The following is a 16,261-nucleotide window of genomic DNA, read 5'->3' as shown; positions in this document are numbered from 1 at the left end:
AGCAGCTAAGGGTAGTTATGTATACAACTGCGATGAAATTTAGTTCTAGGTTTTTGTAGGCAAAAGGATGGACTTCTTACCCATCTAGAAAAGTCATCAAGGCTGGAGGTGTCCTTTCAAAGGGTCACGCTTATCAAGGGTCCTGGCTCTTAGCGGAGTTGCAAATCAGTAATTAAGGCCAATGATTGGCAAGGACCTGGTATGTGACCATGGCTGGGGGGAGGGAAGGCTCCAGATCTAAGCCAAGTGCCTCCCCCACTCCTCCTCCTAGCCAAAGTTACATTTCAGCCACAAGAAAGTGGGTGACTGTCCAGCCAGAAATAGAGCAGGGTTCCGAATGGAGGTGACCTTGCCTACCAGGAGAAATTTAGTAATGTCTGGAGACATTTTTGGTTGTCACAGCTCAGGGAATGCTATAGGCAGATATTGGCTAGAAGCCAGGAATGCTTCTGAACATTCTATAATGCATAGGACAGCCCCCATAACAAAGAATTCTCTGGCACAAAATACCAGTCGTGCCGAGGTCGCAAAATCCTGCCTTAGAGTTTAGATCGTTGCTGTCCAATTCAGCAGCCACTCCCACACGTGGCCATGAAGCACTGACATGTGGCTGTACTTGAGGTGTGCCCTAAGTGGAAAATACACACTGGATTTGAAAGACTGAGTGCCAAAAAATATGAAATATTGCATTAATAATTTTTATATTGATTACATGTCGAAACGATACTATTTTTTATATAGTGGGTTAAACACATACATTTAAAAAATTAGATTCACCTGTTTCTTTTTACTTTTCTGAATGTGACTACAAGAGAATTTTAAATTCCATATTGTATTTCTATTGGACAGTGTGGTTTAGAACTTCACCTCCCTCCTCTCCTCCTCCCACAGACTTTTTGGGTCTTCTGTAAAACACTTTGGGTTCAAGGCCACCATTAGCCCCAAAATCACTTTTGGGTGAATTAGGAAAAAGCATCCCTTCCTTGAGACACTTTTGTCTCCGCCAGTCAGAAAATGGTGGGAATGTACTGATGCTGTTGGAACGCTTCACTGCCACCTACTGGAGGGTTGCCGTAATAATGTAGACCATGTGAGTGTCGCCCCTGATGGTGGCACCAAGCGCAGAGGACGGTCTCTGCAACGCTGGACGCCCACTTGTCTGTACCGGACGCGGAGTTTGCAGATAAGGGGTTTTCACCCCAATCCTCTCCCTCAACAGTTTGTAAGGTTCTCTTGTACTCACACATGGAGTTTTTAATATCAGAGAAAAGACTCTGATTGCCGTCAGACTCTATTTGAGGAAGAAAAAAGCATTATCTGGATGCTTTCTTTTGGATCTTTATGTTTTTTCTAGGTGTGTTTCTGGGGATTACAAAAATACAGAAAAAGACCAAATGTTTCATTTCTGGATTGGAAAAGCCCTCACACTGTCTTACTCCTTGAGTGAGCATTGCTGTGCATTATCACGGCCAATGTTGGCAGGAAAGGGGTTAGGGTCCCTCTCTCAAGAAACTTAGACTCTAGAGCAGGGGTTTCTGTACCCAAACTTTTTCTTGAAGGGCAAAATGGTAAATATTTTTATTGACTTGCGGGCCATGTGTTCTCTGTCACAACTGCTCCACTCCCCTGTTGTGCAAACACTGCCACAGACAATATGGAAATGAATGTGAGTGGTCGTGTTCCAATAAAACTTTATTTACAAAGGGTCATGGGCTGGATTTGGCTCATGGTTCCCAGTTTGCTCTATAGAACAGTGGCTTCAACAGCTGCTCCATGGCCAGACCCATCCTGCACATGTATTTTATTTTTTGCCTATTTTAAAAAATTATAATTGGTTGCCAACATTGAAAAACAAGGGGACTTTTACATAAAATCCAGGTGTGCAGCTGCTCTTGAAGAGACAGCAATATTGAACTCCCATTTACTCATGGCCACAATTGGCTGTAGCTGAATATTGACTGCCCTTCTAGAAGAGGGCAGGTCTGATTGACCACTTCACTCATTTAAATCACCTGCTTGGGTACTGTAGGCATTTGGAGTTTGACCCCTGGTCCAAAGCATACTTGATGAAAACTAGGCTGGCACGATGTCAAAATAAAGAGACGGAAATGGAAAAGTTTAGTGAGTCAGCCAGAAGTATGGTGTCATAAACCAACAGTTGAACCTCTTACGAAAGGTTAGTAGGGTGGCTAACCACACTAAAGGTTAGCCACCTGGCCAAACCTTCTAGCGAATGGGATACCCAAGTGAAGTTCCCATCAGTCCAGCCCGGCTGGTTAATGGAACCACTTACTTTGATGACGTCTTCGTCTGTGGACTTGCATTCCACCGACTCCGAGATATCCGTCACGGCACTGTTCTCCTCCACAGAGACAACCCTGATGGGCACGGCTACTGTCTTTCCGGTGAGGATGGCGGTGTTCAGAAGCTCAGTGTCCTGCCAAAGGAACCAGACATAGCCGGGTCAAGGGGGCTATTCAGTTGTGTAGGACACTAGAGAAACCTTCCAAGGTGTTTTCCCTGCTCTCCTTGTCTAGACAAGATACTGTAGCACTTACCTTGAGCAAAAGCGCCCTTCTTGGGAACAATTTCCGAGGAATATTTAACAATTTACTTTTAGTTTACTTATGGTCATCTTCTTAGTTTCTAACAACAACAATCAAGAATTATTTATCGTTTTTCTCAATTGCAGAGACCAAGTTACACATCAGTGAGATTCTGGTTGTAAGCAACAGAGACTGACTCTGGCTGATTTGAGCAACTGCAGGAGGTTGAATAATGCACGTCCCCATCAAGATGCCCATGTTCTAATCTCCAGAAACTGTGAATCTGTTACCTTACATGGCAAGAGGGATTTTGCAGTTGTGATTAAGTTAAGGATCTTGGGATGGGAAGATTATCCTGGATTATCTGGGGTGGACCCAATGTAATCATAACAGTCCTTATAAGAGGTGGCCATGAGGGTCAGAGGAAGGGGAGGGGATGTGGCGATGGAGGCAGAGGTCACACTGACGGGATCATGAGCCAAGAGAAGTGGGTGCCCTCTAGAATCTGGAAAAGGAACAGATTTTTCCCTAGAGCCTCCAGAAGGAACACAGCCCTGCTGACACCTTAGTTTTAGCCCCATAACACTCATTTCTGACTTGTGACTTCCAGAATTGTAATATAATAAATTTGTATTAATCTGTAATGCAGCAACAGGAAATGCAGGTTCTTATTGGATGGATCCTGGTCCATTCACACAATCAAAGGGAAAGCTGAAAAAGGCTTTGGGAAGGCAGGACCCTAGTCAGCCTCCAGGATATTAAAACCAGGAAAGAATGGGTGGTCCCTCCAGAGTGAAGTGGAACGAGTGGCTTCAATCGTTTCCATCCTTGAGTCACTCTGCTTAAGATTTAAATTCTCTGCAAGGAGTCTGATTGGTTTAATTTGGGTTAAGGGCCCATCTCTTACCCAGAGGAGGATGGGGCCACTTTGACTGACACACCTACCAAGACTGATTCCAACAGGAGAAAGGTAGTTTAACAAAAATCAAGACTATGTTATCAGAAGAGGATAGAATGGAGAGATAATAATCAAGCAAACAACAGCAACAATAGACGTCCAGCACAAGACCAATGAGTCAGGGAATGTTTATCCTCAAATGCCCATGATCACTACACCTTGGCCACTGGGGCTTCATTTTTTTTTATGCAGACTTTTCAGCAAACCAAACTGTCTTCCTCCATTGCCCCCTGGGAGCCCATTCCATCACAGCAATAGAGACTCTGGATTATCCTGTTCATGTAAAATGATTCGCACCACATCTCTCCCACATGTGATTTGCAAAGTGATGAAGAAGATATGTTCTCTTCTGAATATGTAGGCTACGACCTGCCTGCACTTTTGTAATCCTCTTTATGGCCAGATGAAGATGGAAAAGGGTCTGTGTCTTTGGGATGACTATTAGCACTTTTTACCTTCGGGCCAATTTCTCCCCAAGTCCCTCTCCAGAAACGCTGCTCCACTTTGAACCAGGAGATGCAAGGAAAGAGATTTTCTCAGTTCTTTCTCCAGGGAAGCAATTGACACAGAAACGACCTTTTGCATTAAACAAGAGCACCGTTGGAAGAGTCATCCGTCATCAGAGGAGTCCCAGCCTCTCTCTCGTGCTTGCGCCCAGCAGCCAGCAGTTAAATAACCCTCTGCCGGGTCTTCTCCCGGGTCCACGGGACTCCCAGAGCTGGGGCCGCAATCTGGGCAGCTCGCACATTGGCTATTACAGATGCTAAGAATACCGCGGAAATTCCCCAAGTCCATTTTCAGGTTCATTACAGGTAATGGGCTCAGAGTTCAGTCTTTACATTTTCTCTCTCAGAGTAGTCTTTGGCTAATGGCTTCATTAGAGCAGCAAACTCCCTCGTGGATTAATTGGGATTAGCTTTTGAATGGTCCTTGAAGTTTCTCACACACATGCACACACACACACACACACACGCACACAGATATGCACACACACACACCCTCCCCTACCTAACACTTCCTATCCCTAAACTGAATTACATCAAAATTTAGACTGGTTGGACGTTAGATATTTTTCACTGACCAATATCAATCTCTGGAGCAGAGAACTAACAGTCATAGAAATACCAAATGGGTGAAGGAAGCATTGGCCTCCAGGATAAACTGGCTAAGACACGTGGGGGAATTCCCTGTATTGAAAAATTACTTTCCCAGTCAGTAGTTCTGGTCTGTGGTTATTACTTGGTGGGCACTGGGAGTCCAGAATCCTGGACCCTGCTCTGCGGTTTATTAGCCTTCTGTATAATCTCGATCCCATCTCTTATCTTTTGAAATCTTCATTTCTTCACTTTACCAATTAGGGGTTGGGCCACATCATCTGTAACTACTTTTTCTGGCTGTCAACTCCTAGACATCCGTGAAGATTCAGGAGCCCTTTAACGAATACTTGCCGTGCACCTTGCATGTTCTTGTCACTGGGGTATAAAGTAGTGAACCAAGGGGACAAGTCCCTGCTCACACGGATGGACAGAATGACAGGGGAGACACGAACGAGCAGGCCATCACAGTGTCGTGTTCGTCAGGACTCTTTCATTAGCTAGGGGCAAAAATCCAACTCAAGTTGGTCTGAGCAAAAAGGGGGTATTGCTTATATAACTCCAATAGCCGAGGGGAGATTCCAGCCTCAGGATTTGCCAGAACCTGGCCCTCAAAACACGTTGCAGTTAATTCCCATGTCTCTTCACCTCTGGACGCTCTTTTCCTCTGTTTGGTTTCATTAATAGGTAAGCTGTGTCCATACAGTAGACTCCCAGCTCCAGGCTCCTATTCTCCATGGCTCAAGTCCATGCTGCTCCCTCATACAATGCAATAGCAAAAAAACAAATAACCGATTAGAAAGGGAGCGAGGATCTGAATAGACATTTTTCCAAAGAAGCCACCCAGATGGCCAGCAGGCACATGAAAAGATGGCCAGCATCACTAATCATGAGAGAAATGCAACTCACAACCACAATGAGTCACCACCTCACACCTGTTCGGGTGGCTGTTATCAAAAAATCAGAAGATGACAAATGTTGCCAAGGATGTGGGGAAAAGCGAACTCTTGTGCACTGTTGGTGGGAATGTAAATGGGCTCAGCCATTAGGGAAAAGTGTGGAGCTTCCTCAAAAAATTAATAATAGAACTACCATACGACCCAACAATCCCACTTCTGGGTATACGTCTAAAGAAGAAGAAGAAGTCACCATCTTGAAGAGTTGTCTGCACTCCCATGTTCGCTGCAGCATTATTCATGGTGGCCAAGATATGGAAACAACCGAAGTGGCTGTCAACAGATGAATGGATAAAGAAGATGTGGCATATATATACAACAGAATATTATTCAGCATTAAAAACAAGGAAATTCTGCCATGTTCTACAACATGGATGAATCTGGAGGACATTATGCTAAATGAAATAGGCCAGACATAGAAAGACAAATACTGCATGATCTCACTTATATGTAGAATCTAAAACAAAGTGATACTCACAGAGGCAGAGAATAGCTTGGTTGTTGTCAGGGGCTGGGGGTGGGGGAAAAAGGGGAGACGGTGGTGACAGGGAACAGACATTCATTAATAGGAAGAACATGTTCCAGAGACCAAACGTGCAGCATGGTGACTACGGTTAACAATAATGCATGGAATACTTGCAGTCTGCTAAGAGAGTCGATCTCAAGTGTTCTTACCACACACACACACACACACACACACATGCGCGCTAACTACGTGAGGTGATGGATGTGTTAATTAGCTTGATCGTGGCAACCAGTTCACAACAGATACATATATCAAAATATACCTCTTAAATATATCCAATTTTTATTTGTCAATCATACCTCAATGAAGCTGAAAAAAAATCCATGTCTTTCTGGTAAAATCCTCAAATGGGGTGTCAGTGACTCTGACTGGGTGTCAGTCAAGTGTCGCTATTTGAACTGTGGCCAGGCAGGTAGAAGAAGCCAGTGGGCCGGGCTGGAGTGTTGCCAGGTGGAGGTCACGTGCTGAGTGTCTCCTGTGGGTCCCTCCAGATCCCTCGCTTCCTTTCCCGCCCTGCACTGTGTCCCACGAGGCTGACTCGAGTGGACGAAGTTACAGACTCCCCTGCCTTCTGGCTTCTGGCCACCTTTGGACGTGCAGCAAAACTGTGTTTCCCAGAGCCTGTGTGGTTGGTTGGAGCCATGTGACTAATTGTGGCCAATAAGTTTGAGCTGACATGACGCATGTCACTCCGAAGCTAGAGCAGTTAATTGCTCCTTCAGGACCCTTCAGGACTCTTTTTTCCTGAGTCAGAGTGCCTGGAATTATTTGGGATGGTAGCTGCCCCATCTGCCTGAGGCTGCGAGCACCGTGATGGGGACGCCCTTCTGCTGACCAGCTCTGGGTATAAAGCCTGAGCAAGAAATAAAAATAAACTCTTGGGAAATTTGGGTTGTTTGTTACTGCAGCATATTCCAGCTTATCCTGACTGATGCAAAGGGAGAAGGAAGACTCAAGGATGACCCCGTTTACTGAAACAAGAGCAGGAGAAGGCTATGGCGATAAGTTTAGTTTCGAACATTTTTGCTTCAGGTACCTGGGTAATATTCCTATAACTGCTTAGCAAGTATTCAAGGTCATTTTGATATTTTCTTTTTGCCATGCATACCCTCCATTGATGAACTGGATGCTTGTTTTTGCTCTGCAATTTAGACCCGCAATTTCTCGAGGTCCAGGAACTACGTGATTGCTATGGACTGAATTGTGTCCCTCCAAAATTCACATGTTGAAGCCCTAGCCCCCAAGGTGACTGTATTTGGAGACAGGGCCTTAAAAGAGGTAATTAAGGTTAAATGGGGTCATAACAGTGGGGCCCTACTACAACAGGACTGGTGTCCTTGGAAGAAGAGGAAGAGACACCAGGGACGCAGCCACCTGCAAGCCAAGGAGAGGGGCCTCGGGAGAAACCCAGCCTGCTGACACCTTCGTCTTGGACTTCCAGCCTCCAGAACTGTGAGAAGTTAAAGTTCTGTTGGCCAAGCCCCCAGCCTGTGGTGTCTTGTTATGGCAGCCCTAGAAGACTAACAGAGTATTCTAACACAACTCTGGACGTGAAATTGGGAAACGGAGCGAGCAAACATCCCTAATGGCGACCTGAGCAGGGATCCATGGTATCATGGAGAAAAGGGGCAGGTCCTGTTGGCATAAACCACGGAGGAGTGATGGTGTGAGAGAAAGCCACTTGTTAGGTGTCTGGAAGATAGCAGACTCCAGGGACCTGGGTCTGGGGCTCTGGGGTGGGACAGTGGAGGAAAAATCCCTGGGGGCCTGGGTCAGGGGAACCAGGATCGAGTCACTGAGGGAGCCCCTTTGGCTGCCTTTCCAAGGTGCATGGTGCCCTCGAGAGGTTGGAAACGAAAGACCTCCCGTACCAACCTCTGTGCCCCATGAGTGGGTGATTTCCGGGTTGGATTGTACTTTTTTGCCTTCTCCAAATTATGGGCATAGCGATGGGATCACAGAAGACAACAGTGAACATCGCAGAAGCAGGATAATCAGGAGGAACCCACTGGAGTGGGCGCATCAGCCAGGTCTGGCTGGAGAGGTCACGTGTCCCGCCCCAGGGACTCGGCAAGCATAGTGGGTCAGGAGGGAGGGAAGCTTTCCTAGAGAGGTAAAACTGCGTGCATGTGTGTGCACATGTGTGTGTGCCTGTGTGTGCACATGTGTGTTGGCCCGTGTGTGCACATGTGTGCACGACTGTGATATTGACATGCAGACACAGAGTTAGATGTGGCTGGTTGCTCCTCCCAAATCCTTCTTCATTCTAGGTTAATTCACAGTGATATGCCTAACATACTGCTTAAATGCGTAAAATTGTATTGTTTTCTGAAACCAACCCAAACGCCAGCTGGACCTGGAAGAACACACCGTGTGCGGGGCGGGCAGGGAGCAGGCGGCTCTGGAGGAGGCCTGGACCACAGGCTGCCCTCCGCCGGCCCTCTGGGCCCTGGGACGCTCAGCATTGCGGCGGGCGCGCCCCTGACAGCCCGCGGGGTACAGTTCCCGCCGCTCCAGCACAGATGAGAACTCGCCCACCAGCTCCGTCTCCGAGCCTCACAGAACGCGGCTGTTACTTGGAAGCTTTTCGCATTATTAAACGCTTTCTCTCTGCTTTTACTGTCTCTTCTCCTCCTCCACCCCTCCCGTCATAAGCCAGAGAACCGTTCTGTTTTGCTGAAAAGAATCAATAAAGTCAAGTACTTTAAATCACTGTCATTTCCAATTTGAAAAAAGCCCGAGGCTCCGGAGAAAACATGCTTTGTTGTTTGAGTTCCCCTCATAAATGGAAATTGGTTTGGCCATTTTCTATCTTTTTACCAATTGCATTTTTAATTTTTAAATAAGTAAAGAACACTGAATTACTTCTGGAGTGTTAAAAAGACTGAGGGGTGTGAACTGACTAAAAAGATGTTAGACAAGTCTGACTAGCTAAGGTGCAGGGGCATTTAGCCCGGGGATGGGGGTGAAATCCCACTCCATATACCGCCCCCAGGGTTCTTGTGAAGGGAAGAGGACTGTGGGAACAAGGCATATCCAGACAGTGGAATATTGCTCAGCCATGAAAAGGAAGGAAGCACTGACGCATGCTTCCACGTGGACAAACCCTGAAAGCATTACGCTAAGTGAAAGGAGCCAGACACAAAAGGCCACCTAGCGTATGGTTCCATCCACACGAAATGTCCAGAACAGGCACATCCATAGAGACAAACAGCAGATTGGTGGCTGCCAGGGGCTGGGGGAGGGGGAATGGGGAGTGACTGCTTAAAGGGTATGAGGTTTATTTTTGGAGTGATGGAAATGTTCTGGAATTAGTGGTGTTGGCTGCACAATCTCGTAAATATACTAAGAATCATTCAATTATAGACTTTAAAATGGTGCATTTTATGGCATGTGAATCACATCTCAATAAAAAAAAAGAGAGAAAGAAAAGAGCGTGGGAGAGGGGTTGGTGCCATGGAGAGGCCCTGGCCCAGATCGGACCTGGCTCTGCCTCTTGGCCGGCTGTGTGGCCTCAGACAAGCCAGCGATCCATCCACCCTCAGTTAACTCGTCACAGAAACAGGACTAAGAGAAAACATGTCTACAGCTCAGAGGCCAGAGGGCTGGCCTTCTAAACCAATGTTGTGGGTTCAAGTCTCATGAGGGTCTGAGGACGGGGTGAACTTAATCTAAAATGCCCCAGAGTGCAGGAGACACCTCTCTCAATGCCTGTGTGTCTGGGAGTCACTTAGAGGTAGTAGTTAACAACAATAAAACAACAACAGATCACATTTGGGGAGCTTTGCTATGTGCCAGGGATAGCTAAATGCCCTCATCTCTACCACCAACCACGAGGCAGGTGGTCTTATCGTCCCCAGTCTACGGATGGGGGAACTGAGGCCCAGAGCTGCTTAGGTGCCTTGTCCAGAGTACACAGCCCGAAGGTGGCCTCGCCGGGTTTGCGTGTGGACCTGCAGGCCTGGGACACATGTATGCTTAACCACCACCCTCTCCCCCTGCTGGGCCGGTCGAGGGCGAGGACCTGGGACAGAACTGCCTTAAATCCTGGCTCTGCCCTTTTCTTGCTATTATTTAAATTCTCCAAGCATTAGTTTCCTCGGCTGTGAACTTGGGGAATAATTAGGGGTGTTGGGAAGATTAAATCAGATAATGTTTATGAATTGCCTGTCAGAGCTTAGAACACAGTCCCTGTTGACTAAAGGGGCAGCTGCTTAGCATAAATGTGAGTGTCTGGTAAGGCAGACAGTAGATGGAGGAAAGCCAACGCTGCCACTTGAATCTCTCTCTGCTCTTTTGGGGCTGTGGACGAGGAGGGACAGAAAATAAAATAAAAACAAGACAAGTATGTAGCAGGCCTCCCAACACGTTAAACGTGGAATGACAGAGTGTTAGCACTTCTTGTACTCATTTCAGATTTTTTTCTTTTATAAAAGAGAAAAAACATGGCTGATAGCTTTGAAATCCCCATTGTCATTTTCTCCAATCCTCTTCCTTTATTTCCCTCCCCAGAGGCATCCACTATCAGGAATTTGGCATCCATCTTGCAGTTTGTGATTTTACACTTTTATCACGTATTCCTGCATCTGTAATGAAAATATCTCGTTGTTCCTTGCTTTTATGTTTTATACAAACATGTGTTTTATACAGTTTACACCAATGTATCATATTATATGTGATGTATCAGTCACATCATATATACCATCCATCAGTATATCATCAACTGGTTTTTCTTCGCTCGCCATTATGTTTCCATGAACCATCCCTGTGCACGTGGCTGAACAATATATCCATAGGAGACCCATGTCTACATACTGGTCTGACTCATTCGTCTTAAAGAGCGACTGGAATCCCATCACAGGTCTTTTCCATATTTCACGTCCCCATTCCCCATTTCACGTCCCCATTCCCCCACTGATGGAAGTTAAGAATGTTTACAACTCTTTGCCATTACAAACACCTCTATCTCTCCTTCTGTGTATGTATGGACCTGAGGGCCTCTAGCATCTGATGGGACCAGTGCAGTTGCTGGGATGAGGGGCCCACACGTCTTCATCTTGGATCCCCCCACACTGCTCTGCACGGTCCCGTGCTCATCTAAACTCTGAGCAGCAGTGCGGAAGGGTGCCTCTTCCTGAAATTCCTGCCAACACTTGTGTGATGACGTGTCAACCGGGCCAGCCAATGGTCCCTGATTATTCAGTCAGACCCTAAGCTAGGCGTTACTGTGAAGGTATTTGGTGGATGTAATTAATGCTCATCATCACTCAACATTAAGTAAAGCAGATGATCCTAGATAATCTGGGGGCCCCTGGTTTAATCAGTTGAAAGGCCTTTAGAAGCAAAGTTGAGGCTTCCCAGAGGAAGAAATTCTGCCTGTGAACCAGGTAGTTTTGTGGCGATTTCGGTTTGTGCTCCAGAGAGTCAACCATGGACCTCTCTCTAGGTACATAGATAGACAGATAGACAGACATATATACAGATATGTGTAGACATATTGAGAAAGATAGATGGATAATAGATCTACGGATATATATATCTATAGATATAGACATATATAGGTATATAATATATACCTAGATAGATGTTTGTCTGTCTATCTCTCTCTCTATCTATCTCTCTATCACCTTTCTCTATCTGTCTGTCTGTTTGTCTGTCTGTCTGTCTGTCTGTCTATCCATCCATCCGTCATCTTTATCTATCTATCTATCTATCTATCTATCTATCTATCTATCTATCTATCTATCCATCCATCCATCCATCCATCCATCCATCCATCCATCCATCTATAATTACTCCCTGTTCTGTTTCTCCAGTGGACCCTGAGCAGAGGGGAGTCGCTATTATCAGCCTCTCTAATCTGAGCTAATGTGGTGGGTAGGATCCCACTTACTTCCCCAAGAACGCAGTAGGCGTGCGGGGCTCACGGTGGCTGTGCAGGGAAAGGGGATGGACCGCAGAGAGCTGACGTGCTCCAGGGCTAGCGGGGCTGGTCCATGCTGCCAGGGGCACGTGGATGGATGGGGCTTGGCAATCTGCTCTCTTCCTTGAAGAAGCCCAGCCCCATTTTTAAACTATGGGCTGGGAAAGTGACTCCATAAGGTGTCCAGGAAGCATGAGCCACAAGGCTCATCCTACAGAGAAGACAGGAACAAGCCCTTTTCATGCTCACTGTGAGAAGCTGGGCCCCTATCTAAGCGGATCCAGTTTAGGAGGCTTTGTACCTGTACAGGTTAAGACCAGTCAGCTCCAACCCCAGTGGAGACCCTGCAGGACCTCCTGTGAGGTCACGTCCAGCCCTCAGCTTCTCATCCCCAAACCCGACCCCCGAGAAGAAGCTTCTCCTACAGGACCAGCTCTTTTCTTCCCAAACAAAGCTGTAAGTCATCCATTTCAAGTGCCAGAGTCAGGGTGGGAAGGGGTTTCTCAGATGACCTGGAGGACGGGGAGGGACGTGCCCCGTCCACACAGCAGTTCGTGGCGCCATCCTACTCCTGTGCCTTTCATCCGCCGCACCGGCCTCGTCCCCACAGCACGTCCTCGCGTGGGGCCCAGAGGGGACCCTGGCGGTAATGGCAGCATGTCCTTCTCTTCCCGGCTGCGTGTGCCACCTCCCTGGATCCTCCCGGGAGCTCGGTGACCTCGGCGCTCTTGGCACCCTGATCTGAAGGGTGACGAAAGAGGACAGAGAGCGCCCAGGTAATGTGTCCAGGGTCACAGAGCCGGCGGAGGTGGAGCTGGCGGGAGCCAGGCGGTGGAGCCCCTGGCTCTCACCCTTCTCACCGCACTGACCATCCAGAAAATGGGTCCATGCGCGGGTGGCCTGGGCGTGAGAGGACAGGTGGCCGAAAGGGCCTGCATCGCCTGGACTCTAGAGAAGCCGCTGGATGGGGCACGTCAATATTTCCCATTTCCATCCAAACCCTTTGCTGTCATCCGGTGGCTCTTAAATCCAGGCTTCCTTCTTTCCACCAGTGGCCGGCGAGGCAGTCCACCCCTGTGAAGGATGCAAGACGCACCGGCTCCTCTGCAGCCGTGGGTCCCCCGTCTGGCTTCGAGGGAGAAGCCACGGAGGGGACCCCCCACATCCACAGGTGCAGACAGAGCCGGTGTCGTGCTGGCGTCTCCCCTGAGGCTGGGGAGCCGACCGTGACTGAGACTTCCACATTGTCCCGGAAGAAGGAAGCTTAGAGCGGATTCAGTTAATAGGGACGTCTATGATTTACTGACTCATTGTCAACGCTTGGGACAGAGATGGCAGCCACGTACTGCTGTTTAGAATGAATTTTTATAAATTTAATGAATTAAATTAATTTAAATTTTTGCAGGGAAGGGTGGTGTCTGTGGTGGCCTTACAGATGCTTTCATGGCACATTAAACTTCTGCAGACTGATGAACAAGATTCAGGGGTCAAACCCTGCCCGTGGGCTGTTTTTACACGGATTCGTGAGCCAAGGATGATTTCTGCATTTGTCAAGGCTTTAAAAAAAAGAAAGAAAAAGAACATGCAATAGAGACTGTATGTGTCCCCTCAAAGGACTTGCTGATCCCTGGACAAGAAGATCACTTTCCCCAAGTGACGGGCTCTCGGTCCCTCCCCCGAGGGCCTCTCCCAAGCCGTTGGTGTTCAAGTCATTTTCCGTCGTAAAGCGGATGGTGTTAGCATCCTTGTAGATGTTAACTCCCGCCGTTGTCCTCACAGCTTTTCTATTCCTCAGCCGTTGCCTTCTCTGATGCGCTGTGTTTCGGGCGAGACTTCAGCATCAGTGCCATGGTCTGCAGGAGAGCTTGCGCCTTTGCTGGACTTGGACAGATCTGCATCGCGAGAATTCGCTGCCTGTGGGAGACCTGGAGGCTGCGGGCCCACGAGAAGCGTTGCCCTAAAGCAGAGGGACTCGTGTGAAGTAGGAAAGGATATTTGAATCGGGGCTAATTTTATGAGCGATTAATAATTTACAGTCATGATTATTTTCATGTTGTGACAGCATTTGGTTCCCAGCACAGGCTTTTAGCTCTCGGACGGTGAACACGAATACTTGAATCATAAGAAGCTCCTACCATTGGTCTTTCCAGATTTCAGCGTGGTAGGAAAAGTATATGAATAGAAAAACCATGACCATTTCTTCCTCCATCTCAGTTGGAGCGCAGCAGGTCAGGAAAACGTGCCACAGGCTTAGAAGAAGGACGTTTGAGACGGCTGGACGGTACCCTGGCTCGTGTGGCCGGCTCCAGCAGAATCAAAGCTCCAATTTCAAAAGCCAAGAAAAAGAGTCCAGCTGCTCCGTCGAGAGGGCTGCAATCCTCGTTGCTTCAGTGAGACAACGTCGGCGTGCCCCTCCTGCCACCTGCATCCTTGCTGTGTGCTGGTCCAGGTCCTGCCTCCTCTGGGCTTCGTTTTCCTCCTCTGCGAAATGGGCTAATCCCACTTTCCTTGAGGGCTGCCCTGGAATCAGATGAGAGATCCTCTGCAAAGCCCCAGCTCAGTGGCCGGCACAGAGGTGGCCACCCCATAAACAACAGCCCCGTCGTCCTTAACCCCAGGACACTGCGTCCAAGCACGGTGACTGAATTTCAATGTCCTGTTTCACAAAATCCCTCTCGAGCACCCCGGTCTCTCAGCTCTAAGAGGGTGGGCATTCAGCTGCAACTAATTTGGAGACTAATTTCCATCGCTTGGAAGTCGATGAAGTCGTTTAATTAAACTTTCAATTTGATCAGGAGGCACCATCAGCAGGACCCCCAGGGGCTGTGGGAACGGACTTTGCTGCGGGCTTCGTGCCTTGAGGCTGAACCCCAAAGTATGGGGCGAAGGGGACCCGGCTGGTGCCAATCACTCGAGAATTTGGGGTCCAGGTCTGACCTTCAAGGGGGTGTTAAAGCCCCCCCCACTGCCTGAAGCGAAGAAGAGCTTCTCTCCAATTCTTGCCTGGCAAACAACGGTGAGGTCTGCTCGGCAGGACAATAGTTTGAGATATTAACGTGTGTTTGGTTTTCCTTCTGTGGTTTCTCTGTCCTTATCTCCCGTTCAAGCAAGGAAACCAGTTCCGAGTGTGGATCTTTGGAGGAGAGAGAGCAAGCTGGCATGAAAATAGCCCCCCAAACTCCCTTCCCAGGGTGAAGAAGGCTCACGGTATTGACGAAGCATCTTGGCCCAAATCAGAAGGGAGAATGGGGCGCCCCCTCCACCCATCCGTGTGGAACAGAAAGCAAGAGTCCTCTCTCCTGGAGAAAGGGGTCTTCGGATTCCGAGAGGGAGAGGGAACAAGGGTCCTGCTTCTGGACGGCACCTCTGGGAATAGGCAAGGGCAGGTGGCTGACTGGTGTGTCTATGCAGCAACACCAAAGACCTCTGAATCCCAGACGGGCTAGAAAAATAAATTGATTGCGTGTGGAGGAAAGAAAAACCCACGATGTTACAGCAAAAAGGGGTTAGTTTCCACGCAATATCCATTCTCTTCTTTTTCCTTAGTAAACTACAGTTTTTGGGGGGTGGAGTGGGGAAGACTACCCAGCTAAGGGGCTAAACATCTCAGTCTCCCTTGCAGTTTAGTGTGACGGTGTGACTGGGAACTAGGACAATGGTTCGCAGAGTGGGGTCCCTGGACCAGCAGCACCAGTACCACCTGGGAACTCGTTAGAAATGCAGATTCTAAGGTCCCACCCCAGACCTACTTAGTCAGAAACTCTGGGAGTGGAGCCCGCTAACCTTTGTTTCAACAGTCCCTCCAGGTGATTCTGGTGCTGCTAAAAGTTTGAGAACTACTATTCTAGTCCATACATAAGCAGGAATATTACACAGCACTTTAGGAAATCTGCTTAAGGGGAGCTGGACTCAGTAAGGGTGGACATTCTTTTTGTTCTTTTTCCCTCCCTGCTACCTGGAATATAGATACAATGGCTGGAACACTAGCAGCCATCCTGGACCATGAGACAAACTTGGAAATGAAAGCCACTCACTGAGGATGGTGGGGTAGAAAGATGGGAGAAGCCTAAATCTCTGATGACTAAGGAGTGGTCCTGGACTTACTCATGTATGTGAGATAAACCTGCTTTATGTTTCAGCTATTGGTTTTGAGGGTTTTCTGTTATACTCAGGCAAACCTAAGACTACTCCACATAGAAATTTCTTTGCATGCTTGAGATGGTGGACGAAAACTGCACTTGCTATACTGGCATGCAAC

General features: G+C 47.9%; 1 protein-coding gene across 1 annotated transcript in view; it reads right to left on the bottom strand.

Annotated features, from left to right (window-relative positions):
- Positions 1-16,261, bottom strand: part of TMEM132C (transmembrane protein 132C) — a 356,494-nt gene that overhangs the window by 29,291 nt on the left and 310,942 nt on the right. The window contains exon 5 of the mRNA XM_014787243.2: positions 2,294-2,437. Within this exon, the coding sequence (XP_014642729.2) occupies positions 2,294-2,437 (144 nt within the window). The remainder of the gene's footprint in view (positions 1-2,293; positions 2,438-16,261) is intronic.

Source organism: Ceratotherium simum, chromosome 35, assembly GCF_057802395.1.
Source record: "Ceratotherium simum simum isolate JZ-2026a chromosome 35, ASM5780239v1, whole genome shotgun sequence".
Taxonomy (NCBI): domain Eukaryota; kingdom Metazoa; phylum Chordata; class Mammalia; order Perissodactyla; family Rhinocerotidae; genus Ceratotherium; species Ceratotherium simum.
The sequence above is the reverse complement of the archived record's forward strand: the minus strand, read 5'-3'. Positions and strand labels throughout refer to the sequence as shown.